This window comes from Gymnoscopelus microlampas, assembly GCF_963454915.1.
Source record: "Gymnoscopelus microlampas genome assembly, chromosome: 18".
NCBI lineage: Eukaryota > Metazoa > Chordata > Actinopteri > Myctophiformes > Myctophidae > Gymnoscopelus > Gymnoscopelus microlampas.
In genome coordinates, this window is record NC_139955.1 from 15,084,209 (window position 1) to 15,106,300 (window position 22,092).

The 22,092-nt window shown below is 41.3% G+C and overlaps 1 protein-coding gene across 1 annotated transcript in view; it reads right to left on the reverse strand.

Annotated features, from left to right (window-relative positions):
• Positions 1-22,092, reverse strand: part of LOC311034262 (teneurin-3) — a gene marked incomplete at its 5' end in the record, with an annotated part of 205,696 nt that overhangs the window by 100,207 nt on the left and 83,397 nt on the right. Inside the window, 1 exon segment of the mRNA XM_084042099.1 lies at positions 6,771-7,009. Coding sequence (XP_083898225.1) covers positions 6,771-7,009 — 239 coding nt within the window.

Sequence of the window (22,092 nt, forward strand, 5' to 3'; positions counted from 1 at the left end):
GGTGTGCAATGTGTCTGTGTGCATTTGGGTGCAAAGTACAACATCAACTATAAACTAACCCAAAAAGATGTGATGATGATGATGATGATAATGACGTTTTGTGTCTCAGTCAGTGGTCTGGTTAACCACTTGTCAGCATATCATTATAGGGAAAAAAATGTTTATACAGTTTTTCAATTTTCTTTTTTTTAAATAGCTGATCTACAAGCCCACAAGCAATGTGTAAGTGTGTATATCAGCTATTTTCAAATAGCCTCAGTATAAGCCTGTGAGCCTTGTGTGGTTCAGATCCTGACACCTGCTCCCTCATAGTTGTTCCCTGGCAAGTTCCACTGTGCACTTTCTCAAAATGTTTCAACTTCTCTACTGCTTTGCTTCAAGAAAAGCTCCCGTGCTTTTCTTGCTGCTGGAGATTAGGAGATCGCCGCCAGCAGAGCCGGAGGACAAATCTGTGTCTCAGGGCTGTGAATGACGCGAGTTTGATGCCAAAGTGACCTAGAAAGGTGCACTCAGCAGAGTGCAAATCTCCGCCAGGAGTCATGTCTTAATAATAATAGAAATGTATGCGGTGACATTTCTACAGTACAACCATGAAAGTAGCACAGCATGTGATTACCTGTTGTACATTGTCACCATTGTCTGTCTCATTCATTACCCTCTTCCATCTTTCTCTCAGAAATGTGTCTGTAATCCACAAAGTCTGATTGTTAATTCCTTGAGTGAAATATGTCTGTAGGCTACTCTGTACTGTATCACCAGCCAATCAAAGGTTGGTTCTGGTCCAAAGCATCGCAGGATGTATGTCCCATAGCTTATTTTTATTTAAAAAATATTCTGGAATTAAGGTCCTTGGCCTGCTGGAAGCATGCACAAGAAATGTGACACTGATCGGCCCAGTAGTATGCGAGATTAGCTGCAGGCACACACACACATACGCGCACATGCACAGGGCCAAATGCATGAATCTCTTAGCGGAAATTAAATATCAACCAAACCGTCTGTTACAAAATGACGGACGGTACCAAATTAAAAACACATCACGCTTAAAAGGAAGGAGGAAGTTAAATAATTGATTGACAAGATGACACGAGGCTCTGACTGATAAACTTTGGATGAAAGGGAAGCTGTGGCCCCCATCTTGTCTCTTCTCTTCTTTGGCTGTTCAAGACCGTGGCTTTATCTCAACAGGAGTTTCAACTGTGTCTAATGGCTTTCCTTCAGTTCTTTACGCCACGCAAACCGTGCCAGACACGCATCACACATCAGACTGACGGCAGCATAACACACTGTCGGAAGCATCACCAACTTCCTGCCAGAGAGGAAGTGATGTACGAGGCTGGGCCAACCTCAAGTGTATCAGGGGGAATCTTTGAAGCGAGACACAGCAGGAAACCCTCTTTATACTCTTTCCCTCTCCAGTCACCCCACCATCAAACTGCCTCAAGGTGAACAGCCCTCAATTTAAGAATTTACATAAGTTATTCTGCCCGACCAGCGCGGCTGGATTAATATTTATGGAAGGTGAGAACGTCTCTCTGTGAGCTAGAAACCAGAGAACCGGGACTATAATCAGCGATGCCATCAGGCTGAGCAGTATGCAGCTGCTCTATGCACAACATCCAGCATACTGGCTCATATCCCACTATCCTCTTCGTTTGGAAATGCTATTTATGTGCACCTATCATAACCAAATGTATGGGACTTCTTCCCATCTTTGCTCTCCGGCCTTTCTAGGAACAGAAAGTTGATGGTCCCAGTGGCAAACGGAGCTGTTTCCATTCCGATATGGTGGTCCTCAGGAAAAAACGCTGTCGATAACTTAAGTGTGTTAGTTTGGTTCATTCATGACAGCAGTACTGCAACAAAAAAACGAGTAGGTCAAAATAAATCGGTTTAATACATTTTAAAAGATAATTGATAATCGATAATTTTATAAAATTATGTATTGATAATCTATCCTGATTTTGGGCATGTTATAGGAGAAGAAAACTAAAAAGAAATGTAAATGCAAAATAGTGAAAATGGCAGATCTACATGAAGCTCACAATGTGCCAAACTGTGACACATTGTAACCTTGTAGAACTGCTATTTTCACTATTTTTCTAAGTGGTCACTAAGTGGTGCATCAAATTGTTTGTATATAAATATACTTTTTATATAAAAAAAAACGTGGTTCTCAATTATTCAATGAATCAAAAAACTAATCAACAGAATAATTGCTAAGAAAAGAATCGATAGTAGCAGCCCTACAACCGAGCACAAGTCAAGTTCCCTTACTGAAGGCCTTGCTTTAGTATACGATGTAATTCCAGATAATCCTGGAATATCCAAGACAACTTATCCTGGTATTTCATAGCAGAGATAAGAGCTTATCTGGGTTACTGTAAACAGGATATACATAGTGTATGCACCAGCTCATGCAAGTTATGCATTAAAATCCCTAATAATAAGAGGATATTGGAGTACGGGGAAAGTGCCCATTGAGACAGAGATTGAATATGCAGACTTGGGCTTGGGCAGGTTGGGGTCTTTAGGTTGAATATGTTTTCTCAGGGTCTCTGTAAGTTCAATGTAAACATTACTTGAGCCGCAAAGTGAAGTGACAGCAAAACTATTTGTAATGAAGCTGTTTGACTGTATCTTCACAGTACCGTAAAATCCTGAGTGTTACAGTAATTTTAAGGCGATGTAAGTGATATGTTTTGGTTAAAACCTTTAATAAAAATGTAAAGCTCTATATTCTGATATAACCATTGCCATAGCAAGTGTGTTCAGTAACAGGGGTCTCCCCACCCCTCCAGCTCCTCGGTAAACAGAAAATAAATGATCAGGTGGGTTGCAAATTTCATCCAGTCAGCACAGAGATCCCCATTTATCAGCTTCAATTTTATAGCGTTCCAGTTCCAATTCTGTCTGTCAATTTCTCTGTTTCATCACTTCCAACTCTGTCCTGGTTAGAGACTGGAGAGATGGGGAGACCCCTGAAAGGATACAGATGGGACCAAATGGACCCATACCTTCAATTTGTACACGCTCAGAGTTAAATAAACACTTAGGATTGTACTGTGAATCAAATTACAACATACTAATACAATATCTCTCTTTTTAGCCTGAGGGTAACTTTTAGTGGTTGTTTAATACTAGCAAGGTGTAATACTGAGCGTACATACATACATACATACATACATACATACATACATACATACATACATACATACATACATACATACATACATGCATACATGCATACATGCATACATGCATACATACATACATACATACATACAGTATACGTATGCATATATATTTATTCATTATCATTAATTTATTTTTAAGTCATTTAATTCTGAATCAACTCTATACTGTCAGACTATCAGAAAGAAAATGAAGTGTTCTGTGGCCTTGTGGATTTAGTTTCATTAGACAGTGCAATGCAAGAGCATATATGAAGGCTAATTGTAGACTCAGAAGTACAATTACAATTTAAACGTAGGCATTTGGGAGACGCTAAATGTCAAGTCAGTCCTTAGTCAGTCCCTTCAATTAACGCGAGACTGAGGACAATCTCCCAATTAAAACTGTGTGGAAACAAATTAGAGATAAAAAACAAAACAAAACACTGTAGAACCAAGTCTTTAGGGTGTTATCTCATATTGGGGCAGTGACGTGACCAAAGCACTGTGCGAAGGTTTATTAGCAGCTGTTCGCCACCATTCTAGCAACTACCTTCTACCTTGCATCTAGTCTATAGATATCACCGCGATTAGTAGGTGGAGATCATCCACGACTAAAAGAAGGCCAACATTTTCAAAGGTACTGTACATCCAAAACAAGCGTATTGATTGCATGCTGGTGTAATGCAATGGTAGTATATTGTACAGGATTTGTAAAACGTTGAATTCATATCAGTGCAGGCTGATGATGACACAATCAATGTGTCAGCAAAATTATTCACGATCACAGGCCGCATATTCATTATCTGAATATGGTTGAGAGTAGGCTATAGATGGTTTCATCCAAATGGTCTTATGTTGCTAGGAGACAAGTCAAGTTATTTTATTTGCTATCCTATCATGGCTAACACATTAGTAATCCTGGGATACATGCCAGTTAAGAGTGGTGTGCCGTTCAGATGATTGCAGTGCATTCTTGTGCCAATCATAATGTAAAATTTTATACTGCATGCTCCATCAGGCAAGTCAGGCTTTGGCAATGGTACCTCTTCTAGATTTGGCTTCTTGGAGTTGGTACAGAGGAAATAGAACGTTAATTCATATAGGTTGGCCATTCACTATTGTCATTGCTGAAAGTTTGACATGGTTTATAAAGAGATCTGGGACATCAGAACTATTTGAGTCTTTTTAAGAGTCATAGAGATCCACCTTACAGCAAAAGACCTTTGCTTCAACCTTCTGAAGAGCTGAACTTGAAGAGACACAGGTCTTATGGAGATCACGGACAACATAATATATTTTGTCCCAAAGGAGAAAGTGCACAGTATGCACTCACTGCATGTGCACTTTATTAAGTCTTCTATTTTTGTATTTATATTACGTTTACATACTTTTGTTTATCTTACTAATAATTGTTTTATTCTAGGATCTTAGCTGCATCTCTCTACTCTTACCTGTATGATCTGTGTTTTATGCTTACTGTAGGTCACCTGAATTTGAGAGCCAGCCAGCCAGCCTGCCTGCCTGCCTGCCTGCCTGCTTGCCTGCTGTGATTCATGTATGGTACACTTTGAAGAACTATTATGTAGACTGAAGTCTGTGGTTGAGATTACAGGGGACACCAACCTTTATTGTTAGTTAACTGTTAGTTAACAAACAGCAACATTATGATTATTTAATTACTAACATCTTCAACTGTGGCTAGGAATTGACCTGGCAACCTTCAGGCTATAAGGTCAACCTCACTATGAGTATGTATTTATTAGGTAGTGTTAACTTTAAGTCTGAATTGCTGACAGATGAAAGAGAAAGAAGTAGAAGAAACTCTCTAGCAACTGGCACACGCATGCATGCATGCGTACACACACACGCGCATACGCACGCACACAAATACCTACACGTACTGACTTAGGAATCAGGCCAAAACAATTACAACTCCGACACACAACAGGCCGACAAATTAAACCAGAGACTGATGTCTGGGAAGAGACAACACGGAGTACATGTTTCTAATCCACAAGAGGTGTTACTTGAAATGACTAATTAAACAACTGATCTGAGGCCCAGGTTCCTACTGGCATAAGCCCAGTACATTTTGTTGATAAGATAGCTGCCGAATCCAAGACACTCTGTGTCACAGGAACATCATCTACCCACTTATTCCAACAACAGGACATCATGAATAACAAAACAAAAAAGAAAGAAGAAATACAAAGAATAACAACACAGTCAGGGAACACATAAAGGGACTGCGTGTGTTGATATTGATGTAATATCTTTATGACCCCTCCCTTATGAAGAGGTCTCCCTCCTCTCTATTCAACAATAAAACAGCAGTAATAGCATCTTCCCAACATGGACATATTTCTCCTTATACGACTGTGTCACATCTTCTCCTCTGTCCACGGCGGAGGAGGCCTTATATATATCTGCTCCGGGGGGAAGTCACAGTAAGATTAAGGGCTTGGATGACAAGAGAGGGCAGAAGAAGAGATGAATCTCCAGCACTTTTATTGCTGTGGTCAAGACTCTAAAGGTTAGCAAGAAGTCAGCTCTGACACAGGCAGTTAAAAAAAAAGCCTCTTATTGAGAGGGTGGAGGGGGGCGGGGGGCGGGGAGGTGAGCATCTCTTCCTGGCCGAGATAAAAAACAGAACTTCCTGTCTGACGTGGAGATAGATAGTTCTACCTCTGACTCATGAAAAACTCTTCTTCCCATGGTCCAAGGTCTTGTTTAAGATTTAAGCACAAAGAACCGGAAATGTTTGATTTAAGGACATAGGCGGTCTAGTTTGTATTTCTCTTTGATGGTTCCATATGGGCAACCCAATGGAGTCCATGTTTAATCCCCCCGGTGTGTATGTAGAGGGAAACCCCCCCCCCCCCCCTGCACGCGCGCATGTCACATTCTGGATGAGAGCAACTCGGAGATGATGCATGGCCTTGTCAGAGGAAGTGCAGATGGGAATGTCTCATTGCCGAACGCTGTGATAGCGACACACATTGGCAGACTGATGGCTTTAGTCAGAGCTGAATCGTATCAAGAGGACATCTGCCATTTCAGCAAGAGGAGGAAGCGAAGTAGAAATGCATTGGCAGAGATCAAACTTTATATAGATTACGAGGCAGGTTGGTGTCGGCTTGTCTGTCATCTGTTCTGCTCTGACTGAACAGAGTGTCAAACAGATGGTTCACTCTGCTGGCACCTTTCATCTCAGTTAAACCGAGATATCAGTCTTTTCCCGGGAGAAAGAAATACATATTTTAACATCTAAATGGTAATGTAGCTACTGTTCTGCCTATATGCCAACACCATTGTTCATGCCATCACCTGGGTGAATACTCAAATTTGATTGGTTGGAGGAGTCTTGGTATATTTGTGACCACAAGGGTTTGACATAACACTTCATCACTGCACTGATTTCCTGCATTATAAAGATATAGTGGAGAGAGAGCGAGAGAGAGAGCGAGAGAGAGCGAGAGCGCGAGAGAGAGAGAAAGAGAGAGAGAGAGAGACAGAGAGACAGAGAGACAGAGAGACAGAGAGAGAGAGAGAGAGAGAGAGAGAGAGAGAGAGAGAGAGAGAGAGATTGCTCACCTATACAGTAGCAGAGAATGATTGACAGGACAACAGCCACGCCCACAGCAATCAGGGCGGTACACCTCCAGGAGCAGTGTTTAGGGGACTTCTTAAATTTAAATGCCCCCCTGGAGAGGCTGTTTCTGGGCAGGGGTCTTGCCGGCGTGGAGTAAACCGCTCCCGTGGCCATGGTGTAACCTGGAGTTGCCGTGCCGAAGAAAGGCGTCGTTCCTGTTCCGGTTTTAAAGAGAAAGTGCCTAGGAAAACAAAAGGATAAAAACACAACCATGAATTATCATGACAACGCATCTTCAGGCAAGTTTTGAGTAAAGGGTTTTGGTGCTCAACAGAAGTAAAAGGAAAAACTTTTTTTTTACTGGGCACTTAGTCTACCAACATAAGACATTGCAGCACTCCTTAAGTTTGCACATTTATTGCAGGGGTGACTGACTGATGTTTCAGTAAGCGTCTTCCTCAGATCTGGACTCTGAGGAAGAAAGACCCTTGTCAAAACGTTAAGTCAGTCAGCCCTGCAATAAATGTGCAGACTTAACCACATGAACCCTAGCGTCCCTATTCTGGGCATGTCATAATCAGGCGGCAAGCATCCGCTGCTGGAAATGAAGCCAATGAGGAAGTAATGAAAATGATGCAGTTCTCATTATTGCCCTCTATGTCCCCTTCTGCTGGTTGCAGAATAATTAATTCAATGAGTATTTGACTGTACTATACACTTGGTTTTATTACCTTAGTAAACATTTTCCTAAATACTTTATGTTTTCAGTCGGTACTTAAAAGTCTTCTTTCAATTATCATGATATGTGTTTTTGTAATTCATTATAAAGAAGGGTATACTTCTACTGGTTATACTAAGTAAAGCTTGTAGATCGGCTATTTTTGCTGAAGAGATTTGGTGTAGAGGGAAAAAGGGAGGGGCCAAGTACAGACCCCTGGTTGACCCCAGTCAACAAAAAAGGGTTTAAGAGGTTAGGAGTGCTCCAGAGTCTTATTTGGGTAGTCCATTTGAAGTGTCCAGGTTAAAAGTTTTTGCTTACATATTGTACATAAAGAGAATTTTACTTTCAATCCCTGAACCTTACAGAACATCAAATTAATCTGTCCACCACTTCCACATGCCCTAGAGCAAGGCATTGAACCCACAATCTGCTCCAGGTGTGCAACTCTGCCGGCCACCCCCCTCTGGTGAAATGTGGGCATGTATGTCCGTCTCTGAAGGAGAGCTTATGAATTATTCTCCATGCAGAAATGGGGATTTGAGTATAAATATATGTCCCTATCGTTCCGAAACACTAATATTTGTGCAGATCACTTCGCATTCTTCAGCTGGGTGAGGGTGTTAATATCCTGTCTAATCCTGACATGGGAACCTCATAAAAAACAATCAACTCCCACTTGCCCTTTCGCAGCAAGGGCCGCTGCTAATAGCCCATTATACCTGGGGTAATTAAGAGAGTTTAATCAAATGCAGTGAGGGGCAATCGTCCTATTAACTTTTAAACCCCTGATGAAAACCTCTTAAGTAAATGAATTAAGCCCTGTTCCTACACTTGCCACTACTTACAGATTACCAGACAAAATGTCTTCAGGTCTAGCAGTACAGGCCAGCGAAACCAGATTAGTTGACCATGTTTCACAAATGGTTTCCCTAATCCAGGATTTTTAGTGCTTTACAAAATTCTATGTGCCCATTTTGAGTATGGAGGAGTTGTTCACAATGAAATGCATAATCTGAAGACTCTGGTCTAGGGAGGGCCAGCAGTGGTACAGAATTCATTCACTTTTAATTTTGTTACCTTTTATTTTCTTCCAACTTAATAATTTACGAGTTTTAGTTACTGATTAATTAATGACAAAGGGGACATGTGACAGTGAGGAAGAATTTAGGCCTGATTGCTATTGTTTGGTACAGCCTGTCTTGTTATGGTTCAGCTTGTCCTTGTAGCAGCTAGTATAACTATGGTGTTATTCCTGTGCTCCTTGGCAGAACTACCGTACCACCGACATGAGTGTTACTTCTCCCCATGATATCATGTACATTAAAGCATATCCATCTACACCTAGAATATTGTCTCCGACTCCTCTTGCCTCAACAATTAATGATTGATCCAGAATTCCACAAGAGTTCTGACAATTTGTCTCCCTGTGACCCAATCTGTAAAAGTTGGACCATGTTGTCAGTCAAATACTTCAGCTATGCAATAACACACACACAATTACAAAAGAAAAAAAAATCTTCCTGATGGGTTACAGGTGTACTAATGCACTCCATATTTATGTATAATGTACTTATTATTCATGTATAATGTACTACAGGGTTATGTACTAATGCACCACATGCTTATTTAGCAACATAACCACGTAGTAAATTAGAACATCAGGTTTATATGCAATTTTAATGCACTACTGTAAGGTTTATGCACTAATGTACTACAGCTACTGTAAATGTCAAGTTTATGTGAAAGACAACTTATGAAGTTTCTATTTAAAAAGCATTATCTTGGATATGATTACCTTCTTTCTGTCTCTCTCATCTTTCATTTTCATCTTGATGTGGTACTTTTTAAACAAGTTAACATATTATTTTCACGTTATTTTCTTTATATCCCATAGTTTATCATTGCTCCATCTCCCTGCCACAGAGTTTAAATTGCAGTTAATGTGGTGTTTTGAAACAGTCAATTATGCACTAGGTTTTTGTTTGTTTGTTTTGTTTTGCGTTCCCATGCATACTTGAGGGGTCAGGTTGTCGTGGTAACCAGTATTCCTGTAAAGTGATAAAGCAACATTGACAGGGGTGCACATAACTTTTTAGGTCTGGTACGCAGAAGAGCACCTGGACATGTGACTTGGTGCGCATGGCGCCCGTCCCGTTTTGTCAACGGGGGGGGGGGGGGTCAGCCCGGACAGTTTTGTCAACGGGGGGGGGGGGGTTCAGCACGGTGCCCACCGGACAGTTTTGTCAACGGGGGGGGGGGGGGCGAGAAAAAAAAGGACGATCTGCTTCTAAACTCCGCCGATTTTCGCCGTTTTTTTTCTCACGCTGTTAGATAAAGCCCACACGGTTGGTGCCCTGTGCTGCTGCGCTGATTTTATCCGCCAGATTGGGACGTTCACGGCATATTTTGCACCATTACGGTGCGTTCATCATCGGTGACGAGTGCCTCTAACAGCCGCTGCTGGCTGCGTGCGGCGATGCGAGGCGACGCGAGTCATATCTCTACCCCTCCGCCTAATGGCTGTACATGGGGCCGACGGGTGCTTTAGAGTGATTGTGTGAGTGTGGCTTCAGGAAGTAAATTCCTAGCCTCGATCTCCAGGCTTTTATTTTTTAGTTTTGCTAAAAAATAAAAGCTTGGAAATTCCTGTCCCAGCTGTTGGTGCGCAAAAGCGCCTCGCGTTGCCTGATGTGGTGCGCATTTTTTATTTTGGGTGCGCATGCGCACCTGCGCACCAGTTATGTGCACCCCTGAACATTGAATTACTTGTGCACATCTGTGAAGTTGCACAATGACAATTTTAAATAAATCTTATTTGTCCGACTTTTGGTTTCATGTTAAGGAGAACTAGAATGGCCTGCTGGCTGTTTGAATCTAAAACAAAAGGCAGTTGCAAATATAACAAAAAGTAAAGTTAACATAACAGTAGGAATGTACAGTAAGTCACTTCTTTCTTAAATAAATATGACAAACTGGTTTGATCAAAAGGTGTTGCACACAGAAACAAAGGACAAACACCAGCATCCCCAATTATTATTTTCCCTCCGGGATTAATCATGCTTAATGGCTTATATTTTTGCCAAATATCACTACATTACACACTACAGTGACAAGTAACAGTTGAATGTTGTGTTGTATTGTATTGCATTTTATCGCAAAGTGTTTTGTTGTATTGTGAAGTGTTGTGTTGTATTTTGAAGTGCTGCGTTGAATTGTGATGTGTTGCATTATTTAATAACTAATTTTTCTCTGTTTTTTATTTTGTTTTATATCTTGTATATTTATTATGTTCTTTTTTTGTCTATTTGCACTTAAACAATAACAATGCATAATCATTCAGACGTATCTCGTTAAAGGAGCCACTTGATATGCCCCTCGGGTTCCTTGGTCTTCCTTGTACAACTACAACTATAACTATACACGATAATGTTTTATCCCAAAATTACGTATATTTTGAAATGTACTTTCTAATGTCTTAAATACAAGTTGTGTTTGTGTTGTATTGTGAAGTGTTATATTTAATTGTGATGTGTTGTGTGTATTTGCAATGCAATTATGTGGTAAAACAGTATCTGCATAATAAATCAACCCAATAGCTGTCAAAACTTTTCCAGACCACAGTAAAGCCCTTTCCATAGCTCCCATTCACTTAATAGAAGCCCAGCAGACCAGTGGCTGACCTGGAGACCTGGGATAATTTCCACCAATTTCTATTTGACAAGAGCCAACACATGACAATGCACTTGGACAAATACATGATTATATTCAAGTGTCATTAAATACAATTATAATACTAATCTCTCTTCTCTTCCAGGAACAAAAATGTATAAGCTAGAAGCTAGACGCTATATAGCTATACACTTGTCTTAGAGTATATCATCTTCTCTTCAAAAATATAGCTAGGTGTAGGGGCCACGTCCCTGTTCTGTGTTGTTTAATCCCTAGAGCTGTTGGGGACGATATGTCACCTGGGAGCAAGCTCTGCCTCAGGAGCTATACTTAGGGGAAAAGAAATACCTTCTGCCACCCTGAGCGAGCAAGCAACATGCGTAGTTGTGGAGTTTGGGGACTTGGCCTGTTGAACCGAGCTGACTAAGAATTCGATTTATATGGGAACACATGCACTTAGAGATAAGATATTTCATCACATATTTTTCATCAGCATATATGTTGAAAGTGAAGTGAAGCCTATGGGTCAAAAATCCAAACAACAGTGCCACGTCAAAGTCCGTTTGGGCTCTAGGGATATGCATAAAGAACTGTGGTTGGTCTACTTGGGATCATGAGGCACTGCATCTCATCTCCAAAGTCTCTCTATTGTCTCTACCTCTTCTGACGTAATCTTCCTCTCAATAATGCAAAGCCATTCCCAGTGCAAACATTATCTTGGCGATCCCACCATACCACAAAGTGAATTTGAGAGAATGTAAATTACTTGTGGATTTTGTAAAATAATACTGTTATATGACAGTCACACACAACTATAAATCACCAATGGTGTAGCAATGATGACACCTTGAGAGCAGAAGCATGAATCAGCCTTAAAGTGTTGTGTTGTGCTGAATTGTGAAGTGTTGAGGTGCGTATATAAATTGCATGTATAAACAATGTTTAAAAAAAACAAATAGGAAATTTAAACAGAAAGGCATGTTAAACATGCCTTTCTGTTTAAATTTCCTATTCGTTTTTTTTTTACAGTATATGTTCTTATTGTCTCCGCCAGGCCGAAGGCATGACGAGAGAGTATGTTTTACCCTTCGTCCGTACGTCACCCTTTTCACATTGGCCTATTAGCGCCACCAGGAGGCCACAATAACGACGTGACCTGGCGGAGACCTGTGCTCCGAGGAGCACTTTTTCTAGTTTATTTTTGGTTTTGTGTTTTGTTCTCACTGCTGTTGCTGCTATGACTCTTCAATTTCCCCCAGGGATCAATAAAGGTTATCTTATCTTATTTTACATTTCATGTTTCCAGCCTGCAAGGCTAATGTTGGGATAAAAAATGTCCTCTGATCAATTTCCTGACTACGAGAACAAATGTCAGGTTTGGATCGTCTGAGTCAGATTTGGACTCTGTGCTGTGATTGACATAGGCAAACCAGGGAATGCGTTTAAAGGTTACAACACGTCACTGTCAGAATCACAATGAATACACAGCTTCCCTCTACTGTGGAGCCACGGGAAAAGTACATCTGGTAACTCTTTAAATGACAGGCCATTAAAGTGATATTGAACTTTGGTAGAACATTGTACTATTGTATCTGGACATGATATAAGTAAAAATGTGTCGATCAGCTTCATCTGATGCTTCTGTGCTCTGTGAGTGAAGAACTAGAAGTAGTGATACTATTCATGATGTTGTATTGTATGATGAACTAGGTCTCAAAATAACACTTTTAGCAAATAAACAAAAAGGGGGGGGGGACTTAAAGCAATATTATAAATGTAATAACCTGTTATTATATATTGACAGGCAACTAATGAGTAATATATGAGTTTGTTATTTGGCAATGAGTGGCAAATAACAATGACAGTTAAAAGGTTATTATAGTGTAATAGTTATTACATCTACTTGACTCATCGTTTGGTAACATGTACCGTAAGCCTGTGCAATTACAGTAGCTCCACCAAAGATGTTGTGTTTTCATCCCTGTCTGCTTGTCTGGGTATGATATTATGCATTCCTCCTGCATCAGTATCAGTCGCGTGTCATACAGTATATATATCCCATTAAGATCTGCAGCCGATTCTAGAAAATAATGTCTTCTAAATCCTAACAGCTTTCTGAAAAACTATTGTTGCTATATCAGTGGTTCTCAAACCTTTTTCATGTCAAGGACCATCCAAAATTATATGTATTTGGACGCCGACCCCCATCTAAAAAATATTTTGTTCCAGGGACCCCCCAGAAGCAATGATTTGAGTTACAAATGTTCGCTTTAAAAATATATATTCAAAGATTTGCACACATTTTCCCGATTAAAAAGAAATAGCAGATCTACAAGCTCATAGCGCGGCAACGAGTGAATATATATATATATTTTAAAGCAATTTTTTTTAACTCAAATCTTTGCTTCTGGGATTCTAGAAATGTCGAATGTCTTCTAAATTCCCCCCACCCACCATCTCAAAATATTTTGTTCCAGGGACCCCCAGCAAAGATTTGAGTAGTAAAATATATATTCAAAGATTTGCACAAATATTCACAATAAAAATAAATAGCAGATCTAAAAGCACTCTTGCGCTATGAGCTTGTAGATCTGCTATTTTTGAATAGCCAAATAAATCTAAAATGACACAGATGCGTTCCCGGATTGAATGGGTTAAATACTGATATACTGTTGGACAGCTCTGAATACGCTGAATGTGTGCGGACATTAAGATTAGTTATTTGTTCTTTCGTTTGTTGCCATGTTTATAAATGTATATTTTGGTGTTTATTTAATGTTTGCTTGTCCCAGCAAACTTGCACGTCTGCAATTGGCCAATACATAAGCCGAAGGGGACAGGAACATTGTAACTGGTTAGCCTGGCAGGATGCGTATCCTGTTGCCTGGAGGGATGATTATAACTAAAATAAAACTTGGCATGCTGTTAGTGTGCACAAGAAATACAATGCTAATTGGCCTCGTAGTATGCAAGATTAACTGTGCACAGACACGCTTGCTCGCACGCCACACACACACACACACACACACACACACACACACACTGTGCACAGACACGCCACCCACCCACCCACCCACCCACCCACACACACACACACACACACACACACACACACACACACACACACACACACACACACACACACACACACACACACACACACACACACACACACACACACACAGGGTGGAGGAAAAAAACACTTAGATGCAGTACACAGAAGTAGCTATAGTATGTTTTCTTACTATGAAATAATTAGCCTACGTTTCACGCTACTTCCACAGCTGAATAACGGAATAAAATATGCCCCCCCCCCCCCCCCCCCAAAAAAAAATCTGTGCAAAAGTAATAACAAAATAGTTTACTTTTCCTGTATAGCACAAGTGCTAGAGTATTACAGGAGTGGTTCAGCAAGCATGTAACAAAAGCGGGACTGGTACAGTCAGTGGCCATCTCCGTTTGGAGCTGGAGACAGGACAGACTAATCTCCGCTCGGAGCAGGAGACAGGACAGACTCTATCTGGAGCAGTCAGAGCTGCAGCAAATGCTGTAATATGCAGCGGAGAAGGAATTGAGGTCACAACGTGCACAACGCCTGAGACAGAGCGCGCGCGCACACACACACACACACACACACACCCACACACACAGGTGGATGGGGCAGATAGAAAAACCAAGACAAAGGCAGGCAGGTGATCAGAAAAGACAGTCAGGCCAGGAGTTCACAGGCAGGTGATCAGACAGACAGGCAGGCAGGCAGGGAGACAGGGAGACAGACAAATAGACTAGAAAGTCACATTCAGTCAAGCTCAAATTTCTGTCTGGAGTCATGCCCTACTAATAATTGTCATAATAGTTAGATTAGATGAGTGGCTCTCAAAGTGGGGTCCGGGGACCCCCAGGGGGTCCTTGAGGAGGTTCCAGGGGGTCCCCAGCTAAATTTGTTAAAACAAAATCACAATCATTTTAACCCCTTTATCCATATTTTATACATTGGCTATTCAAAAACAGCAGATGTACAAGCTCACAGCGCGTGACTTCCTGCCGCGCTGTGAGCTTGTACATCTGCTATTTTTGAAATATGTTGAAAATTATCTTTTTGTATTTTTTTTAACACAAATCTTCTCTACTAGGGGTCCCTGACACAAAACATTTTCAGATGGGTGTCCATGGCCAAATAAATATCAATTTGGGGGGTCCTTGGCACACAATAGTTTGAGTACCACTGGATTAGATGATTAGACTAGAAGGTACAGTATGCAGTGACATACCTAGAGTCATGGAATGGTAGAGCAGCATGTGATTACCGGTTTGAACCTCACGTTTGCTGTAGAAGTTACACTTGTAAAATGTACAGTATATATTAGTGGTGTGCCGATATATCGTCCCACGATACATCACGATACGTTTTTGTGACAATATGTATCGTTTTTTAGTAGTTTTTTTTTTTTTAAAACATATATTTTTTTTTGCAATAATAATAATGAAAAAACAGAAGTATTTGTTTGCATTTGCTTTTTCCCCCCCATACAGTTTCATAATAAAAAAGTGCCATATATCGTATCGTATCGATATCGTGAGCCTAATATCGTGTATCGTATCGTATTGTGAAATGAGTGCACACCCTTAAAAGATTTGCACATATTTTCACAAATTATTTTTCAAAAATAGCAGATCTACAGAGTGCCGCACTATGAGCTTGCATATTTGCTATTTTTGGATAGCCAAAGTATAAAATAAAGGTTAAAGTGGTTAAAATCTAAATTGACACATGCTGTGTCTATTTTAATGGGATAATGCAACTTTCACAAGTTGACATTATAGTGGAAGGAGGCAGAAGATGGCTGGACAAGACTGAACACTGGACTGGGCAGGATAGGACAGGAGCTCAGGATAGGACAGGACCACTGGAAAGAACAGGACAGGAATGGGGCATATAGGACACAACAGGACAGGACTGGAGCACAGGGCTGGATTGGACAGGGCTGTAACACCGGACTGACCGAAACAGGACGGACGTGACACAACAGGATTAGACAAAACTAGACGGGGACTCTCGGGACAGGAACACAGCACAGGGCAGAACCACTTGGCTAGACATGACAGACAGGACAGGAGAGACATGCATACAACCGTTCAGGCAGACAGAAACCAGCGTTACCAGACCCAGCCAAAAAAGGGAAACACAAACCGATAAACAAATAGACAAGCAGAATAAAAAGGTTTGACACAGCCTGGTAAATGACAGGCAGACAGAGAGGCAAACGGACAAGCTAATAGACTGTGAAACACACAGACAAGCAAATAGACAGACAGGCAGACATAGAGACTAACAGATATGCCAACTAATAAAACTAGCAGACAGGCAGACAGACAGACAGACAGACAGACAGACAGACAGACAGACAGACAGACAGACAGACAGACAGACAGGCAGGCACACTGACAGACCGGCAGAAAGGTAAACATACAAGCAGACAGTCAAAGAGAGACAGGCAGATGACTGGCAGACAAGCTGGAAGGCAGACCAGAATCAGACTGGCAGACAGACTGGTAGCAATAACAGTCCTCTAAAGGAGGTCTACTGACCAGGGAGACAGGAGGGCTGATAGAAGAACAAGGGGGAGGTAGCTGAGAGAGAAACCGAGGACTAGTTGACTGGGAAAACAAATGACAATGGAATAGGGAGGCTTGACTTACAGGACTCCTGGGAACGGGACTGATGGGATCCTAGAGAGCTGGATGGACAGGGCCCCAGAGGGAACTGGGTTGAGGGGAACCTCAAAAAAATGGCCAGGCGAGAGCCCAGGAAAGGGAACCGCTGGGATCCAGGACGGCCAGCCAAATGACTGTCTTGACTTCTTGATGGCTGGGAGGCCGCTCGTTCTCTGATACGTGGACCTGTGTGCCAAGGCTGAGGGGGAGCACTGCCACTCGGGGGACGAGGCAGTTTGGGTTCTGAGGTCGGGTTCTCTAGTGCAGACAGTCTTACTTACAGTATAAACAGACGATTGGACACAGTCTAACAAAGCTAACTGGCCAGTGAGGACACATGTGAACACAATGGACAATCAACACAGGTGTAACACATGCCATAGATGAGAGGGCAAATAATGAGGGGAGAGTGACATTTCTCAGGTAGAAAGTGGCACAGCCGTGACACTTAATACAGAACGGAATGACTCTGACTACGATAATGTGTGCACTATAAAGAGTACTTCAACTGCTGACAACTGCTTGGGATCATTATATTATGTGATAATCTATTATTACCATACGATAATTATAATTATAAGGCCAATAGACTGGTGGTTGATATTCATACAAGTTCCAGATGCTGCTTGATCTCTGTTCATTGCCCTGAAATGGAAAATCCAATAATTACCTAATGGGAAATTGAAAGATTTTAATATGCACATAATTAACAGAACATTTTTCCAACTATCCCTTTCTCTGCCTCCCGATAACCATTTGGCACTGGGTGGGTTTTGAAGGTCTGCGTATAGAAAAAAAGAACTGCCTGCATTTAATATTTTTTTTATGTATGAATGAATGAATGAATGATTGATTTGGTGATAAAAGAAGAGCACATCAGCACTTCCACAACATACAGCAGACAAAATATCACAGAGGATATAAAAACACAATAAAGCCCTATAGGCTTATTTCCATTGTGGTCCTCTAAGAAAAAACACAGAACAGTCACAACAGAACAGAGACAAGTACATATCACACAAACTATGACACAGGTAGCAGCATGTGAAAACCTACAAGTTGTCACTATACATCTTTAAAAAGATCGCCAGCACTCACAAGAGATCTTTTTGAGATCTCTTATTTATTGAAAAGCCCCAGCAGCAGATCAAACACAACAAACGTTTCGGCCCGCGGCCTTCCTCAGCGTGAAGGCCGCTGAAACGTCCATGGTGTTTGATCTGCTGCTGGGGCTTTTCAATAAATAAGAGATCCTGAAAGGCCCAAGTGAGTGCTGGCAATCTTTTTAGAAATACTGTTTCTCCCACAACCGTTGCACCTGATAAACGTGAATTGTGAACTATTCAACTGACTATAGTGTCTTTTACAAGTCACTATACTGTACATCTACCACCAGAGACACGAAGACTGATCTTGGTAGAGCCAGTGATTAAAGGGAATGTGATAGTGCTGTCTGATGGCGTGAAGTGATTAAATGATGACATGATTAATAGATGGAGGTGAAGAGGACACATCCCTCATTCAGACACACACACACACACACACACACACACACACACACACATTATTCTACTAACAGCTACGTGTGTGTGTGTGTGTGTGTGTGTGTGTGTGTGTGTGTGTGTGTGTGTGTGTGTGTGTGTGTGTGTGTGTGTGTGTGTGTGTGTGTGTGTGTGTGTTAGCATGAGAAAGAGAGGGGTGGGGTGTGTGTGTGTGGCAGAAAGAGGAGAAGACGTTAGAAGAAATTAGAGAAACAAATGACTAAAGGGGAGTGGAGACAAGAAGAGGAACAGAAAGTTCTGAAAAATGAAAGGAGAAAGAAAGAAAGGGACAAGAGAAAACATTTAGAGAGTGACAGAGAAATAGAGAGAGACATGGATGGATGCGTGTGCTGGTGAAGACTTGTCATCAAGATGACCTTATAAAAGACATTATGGCTGGAGGACAGAAGACTGAACATCGTAATGCCTGACGCGTTGTGTGAGCTTGTAGATCTGCTATTTTAAGCGTGCGGCACCAACATGGAACAAAGTATAAATCAGGCGTTAAGAGTGGTGGGGGGATCTCGTTTTGCGGCTCGGCTGCAGGGATCATGTCTGAAACCATGAGAAGCAGCGTCCTTTGAATAATGTAATCCTCCTCTTAGGCTGACATGCCGCGCTAGGCTAGCGTTAGCGTTTCAAGGTGAGTGCAGGAATAATCAGGATTGGAGCCTTTTAATCTGCCCAGCCGACAGTGAGGGCTACAGATGTTCAGGGGAGTCTAGGTGACTTTTCCTATTTCACTTTCCTCCCTCGTTCTCTCTCTCTCTCCCTCTCACCATCGCCACCTGCCCTCTCTTCAGGGGGCGTGCTAGCAGGTGCTGTCCCAGTGTTGCTAGTGTGTGTGTGTGTGTGTGTGTGTGTGTGTGTGTGTGTGTGTGTGTGTGTGTGTGTGTGTGTGTGTGTGTGTGTGTGTGTGTGTGTGTGTGTGTGTGTGTGCCTGAGACCAGTATGGTGCGATCTTTAGACGTTGTGGTGGCATGCTCAGGTTATTATCAGAGAGACACAGAAAACGTGTTGTGCCTCAGGCAAACAGAGCTCTGAACAATGACCCAACTGCCAGGTACACTGTCTTTAACATGTAAATGTAAATGCGCCTGCTCACCAAGAGAACATGTACAGTATTTGTGGACAATCTGTTTGCACAACCTCCTTGCATAAAATGATAATTCACCACATATTAATAACATTTCCCCACTGGCATCAATACAGATAGGTATCAATATACTGTAGGTGGGTCGGTCTATAAATGTATCTATAATAATGCTATTTGTACTGTAAACTGTACTTGGTTGCTATCTTATTATCTAGCTGCATGAATGAATATTCAGTATTTGCTCGGTCACCATTTTCATTCTGTATATTCTGCAGGCAATATTCTCTTTTTTTAGCTGCACTGTATAGATATAGCCTATATATCCTATACCTGAATAACATAGGGAAGTTGCAATTGTAAATGCTGTATATCTTCGGTTGCTTATTTATCTATACATGTCTTTCTCTTATTCTATATTCTGTATATTTTCTTTTGGGTGCAACATGAAGATCATACCTCAGTAACTCAAAGCAATTCTAAATGTTGTATATTATCCCATAGTCTATGGTGATTCACTACACGAATGTCTGTGTATACTGATGCTGTTTTTGCCTTATTAGGATTATTGGGTTTACCTACAACTTTATCACTTACTGTATTACTCATTACTAGTAGTACCTTAAGTGTATCATACATTTTTTATGAGCTTTTTTGTATTACATCTTGAATTGTATATGTTGGACATTGTTGCACAGTAATAGCAGACTGCTGGAGATTGCTGCACCAACATTTCTCTGCACATGTATGAGGGAATGTGACAAATGTGACAAAATAAAATATTTGCATCTTGAATCTTGTTGTGCATAAGATTGTATCAGACAGCATTTGATTGGGGTGAGGGTGTGATGCGCTGAGCGCTTGTGGGTATAGATTGAGGTTTTGGACTGAGAGTGGTCCGTGTTCATGAATGACAATCAGCGGTGGGAAATCAACACAGGAAGCCATTTGCCAACCAAACGCTGGTAGTTTGCAGCCACCAAGTCTAAGTCTGACTGCTCACAGGTAACCAACCATAATTACAAAATGTGATTGCGTAATTCTGGGCAGCTTTGGGCAATGTTTTACTTTCACCAGCAATAGAGGCTGGAGAAAAAGAATATGGAGAGAGAGAGAGAGAGAGAGAGAGAGAGAGAGAGAGAGAGAGAGAGAGAGAGAGAGAGAGAGAGAGAGAGAGAGAGAGAGAAGAGAGAGAGAGAGAGAAAGAGAGAGAGAGAGAGAGTAAGGCTGAAGGACAAAATAAAAAAGCGCATGACATAAAACCCTGTAATGAACATGTGTATCTAGTCAGTCATCACATTTATACTGTATAACCTGCAGACCCACGACCGACCAGCATCACTGTTCCACTTCTAACTGGTTGGTCTGTTGGTGGAACAGAGCAACGCGGGAAACATCATTGCATTTAGCCACAAACACTTCCCTGACACCAGAATCCGATGAGGATTGACACTACATTTAGAACGCTGCGGTGCACCCGCACACCCTTCGCAAAGACTAATTTTGAAATGTCACAACCTGTCAGAGAATCTGAGGGAGAGAATGCCAGAGAGGATTGCAAGACATACATATGGAACAGCGGACGCCCACCCTCACCACGTCCACCATATGGTGCCATAGCAAATCAATTTCACACATAGGGTCAGCTTTAAGTAAAGGACAGCTGTATCAACAGAATAAGTACCTGCCGAATGCATGGGGCTATTTGACATGCAACAGTCATCACATAATAATGGAATTCAATAGCACATCAATATACAGCTATCACTATTGCTATGGAGACAAATGCTTAAGTAGTGCACATGTGCGGTTCATTAAAAGCACTCTAAAAGCACTTAAAGATTTAAGACGTGAATGTTTTCTTGGTGCAAGAGAGAATTATACAAGAATAGCGGCATGCAGTAACAGCTCTCTATTGTTGCCTAATTGAGGTCTTTAAAATTACAGAGCTGGAGTGGTCTTGGCATAAAATAGAACAAAAAGCTCAAGTAGAACAGAATATCTCAGGTGGAAAAATTGCCATTAGCCACTTAGGAAATTACTCTAATCAAGAACAGAAGGGGTCTCGTAACCACAGTCTGCCGAAATTGTGCTAATTTGTGTAAAAGTTGTAATTTACAAGATTGTTCTGAAAACAATTTAATTGCGTATAATTCATTTGAACGGGTGTTAAAGGGTTTTGTCTTGTTTTGTTGGATATTTTAACAGGAAGAAACTTCAAGAAACTTGAGAAAAACTTTCCCTTTGTCAACATCTGTTCACTTTAATTCCTCTTATAGGGGCAGTTTATGAGGTGACTGAAACCTTATTGCTTTCAGAGGGTGCTTACGTCAGTGGCCCCATTCTCACATAAGTCGCTGAGACGAAAGAGCACTTCAGTCATTCACCGAACACTGAAAGCGGTTCACTTTGAAAGCGGCATTGAGTAAAAGATCAAGATCAACATTCGCACCTAACACCTCATTCATTAGTGTTAATTACACAGTAAAATTAGCTAGTGCTGTCACCCCAGTTTTATTAACCTAGCTAGGCTTGAAATAAATGAATGTCTCCATTTGAAGCCTTTTAACAGCCTTTTAACAGAG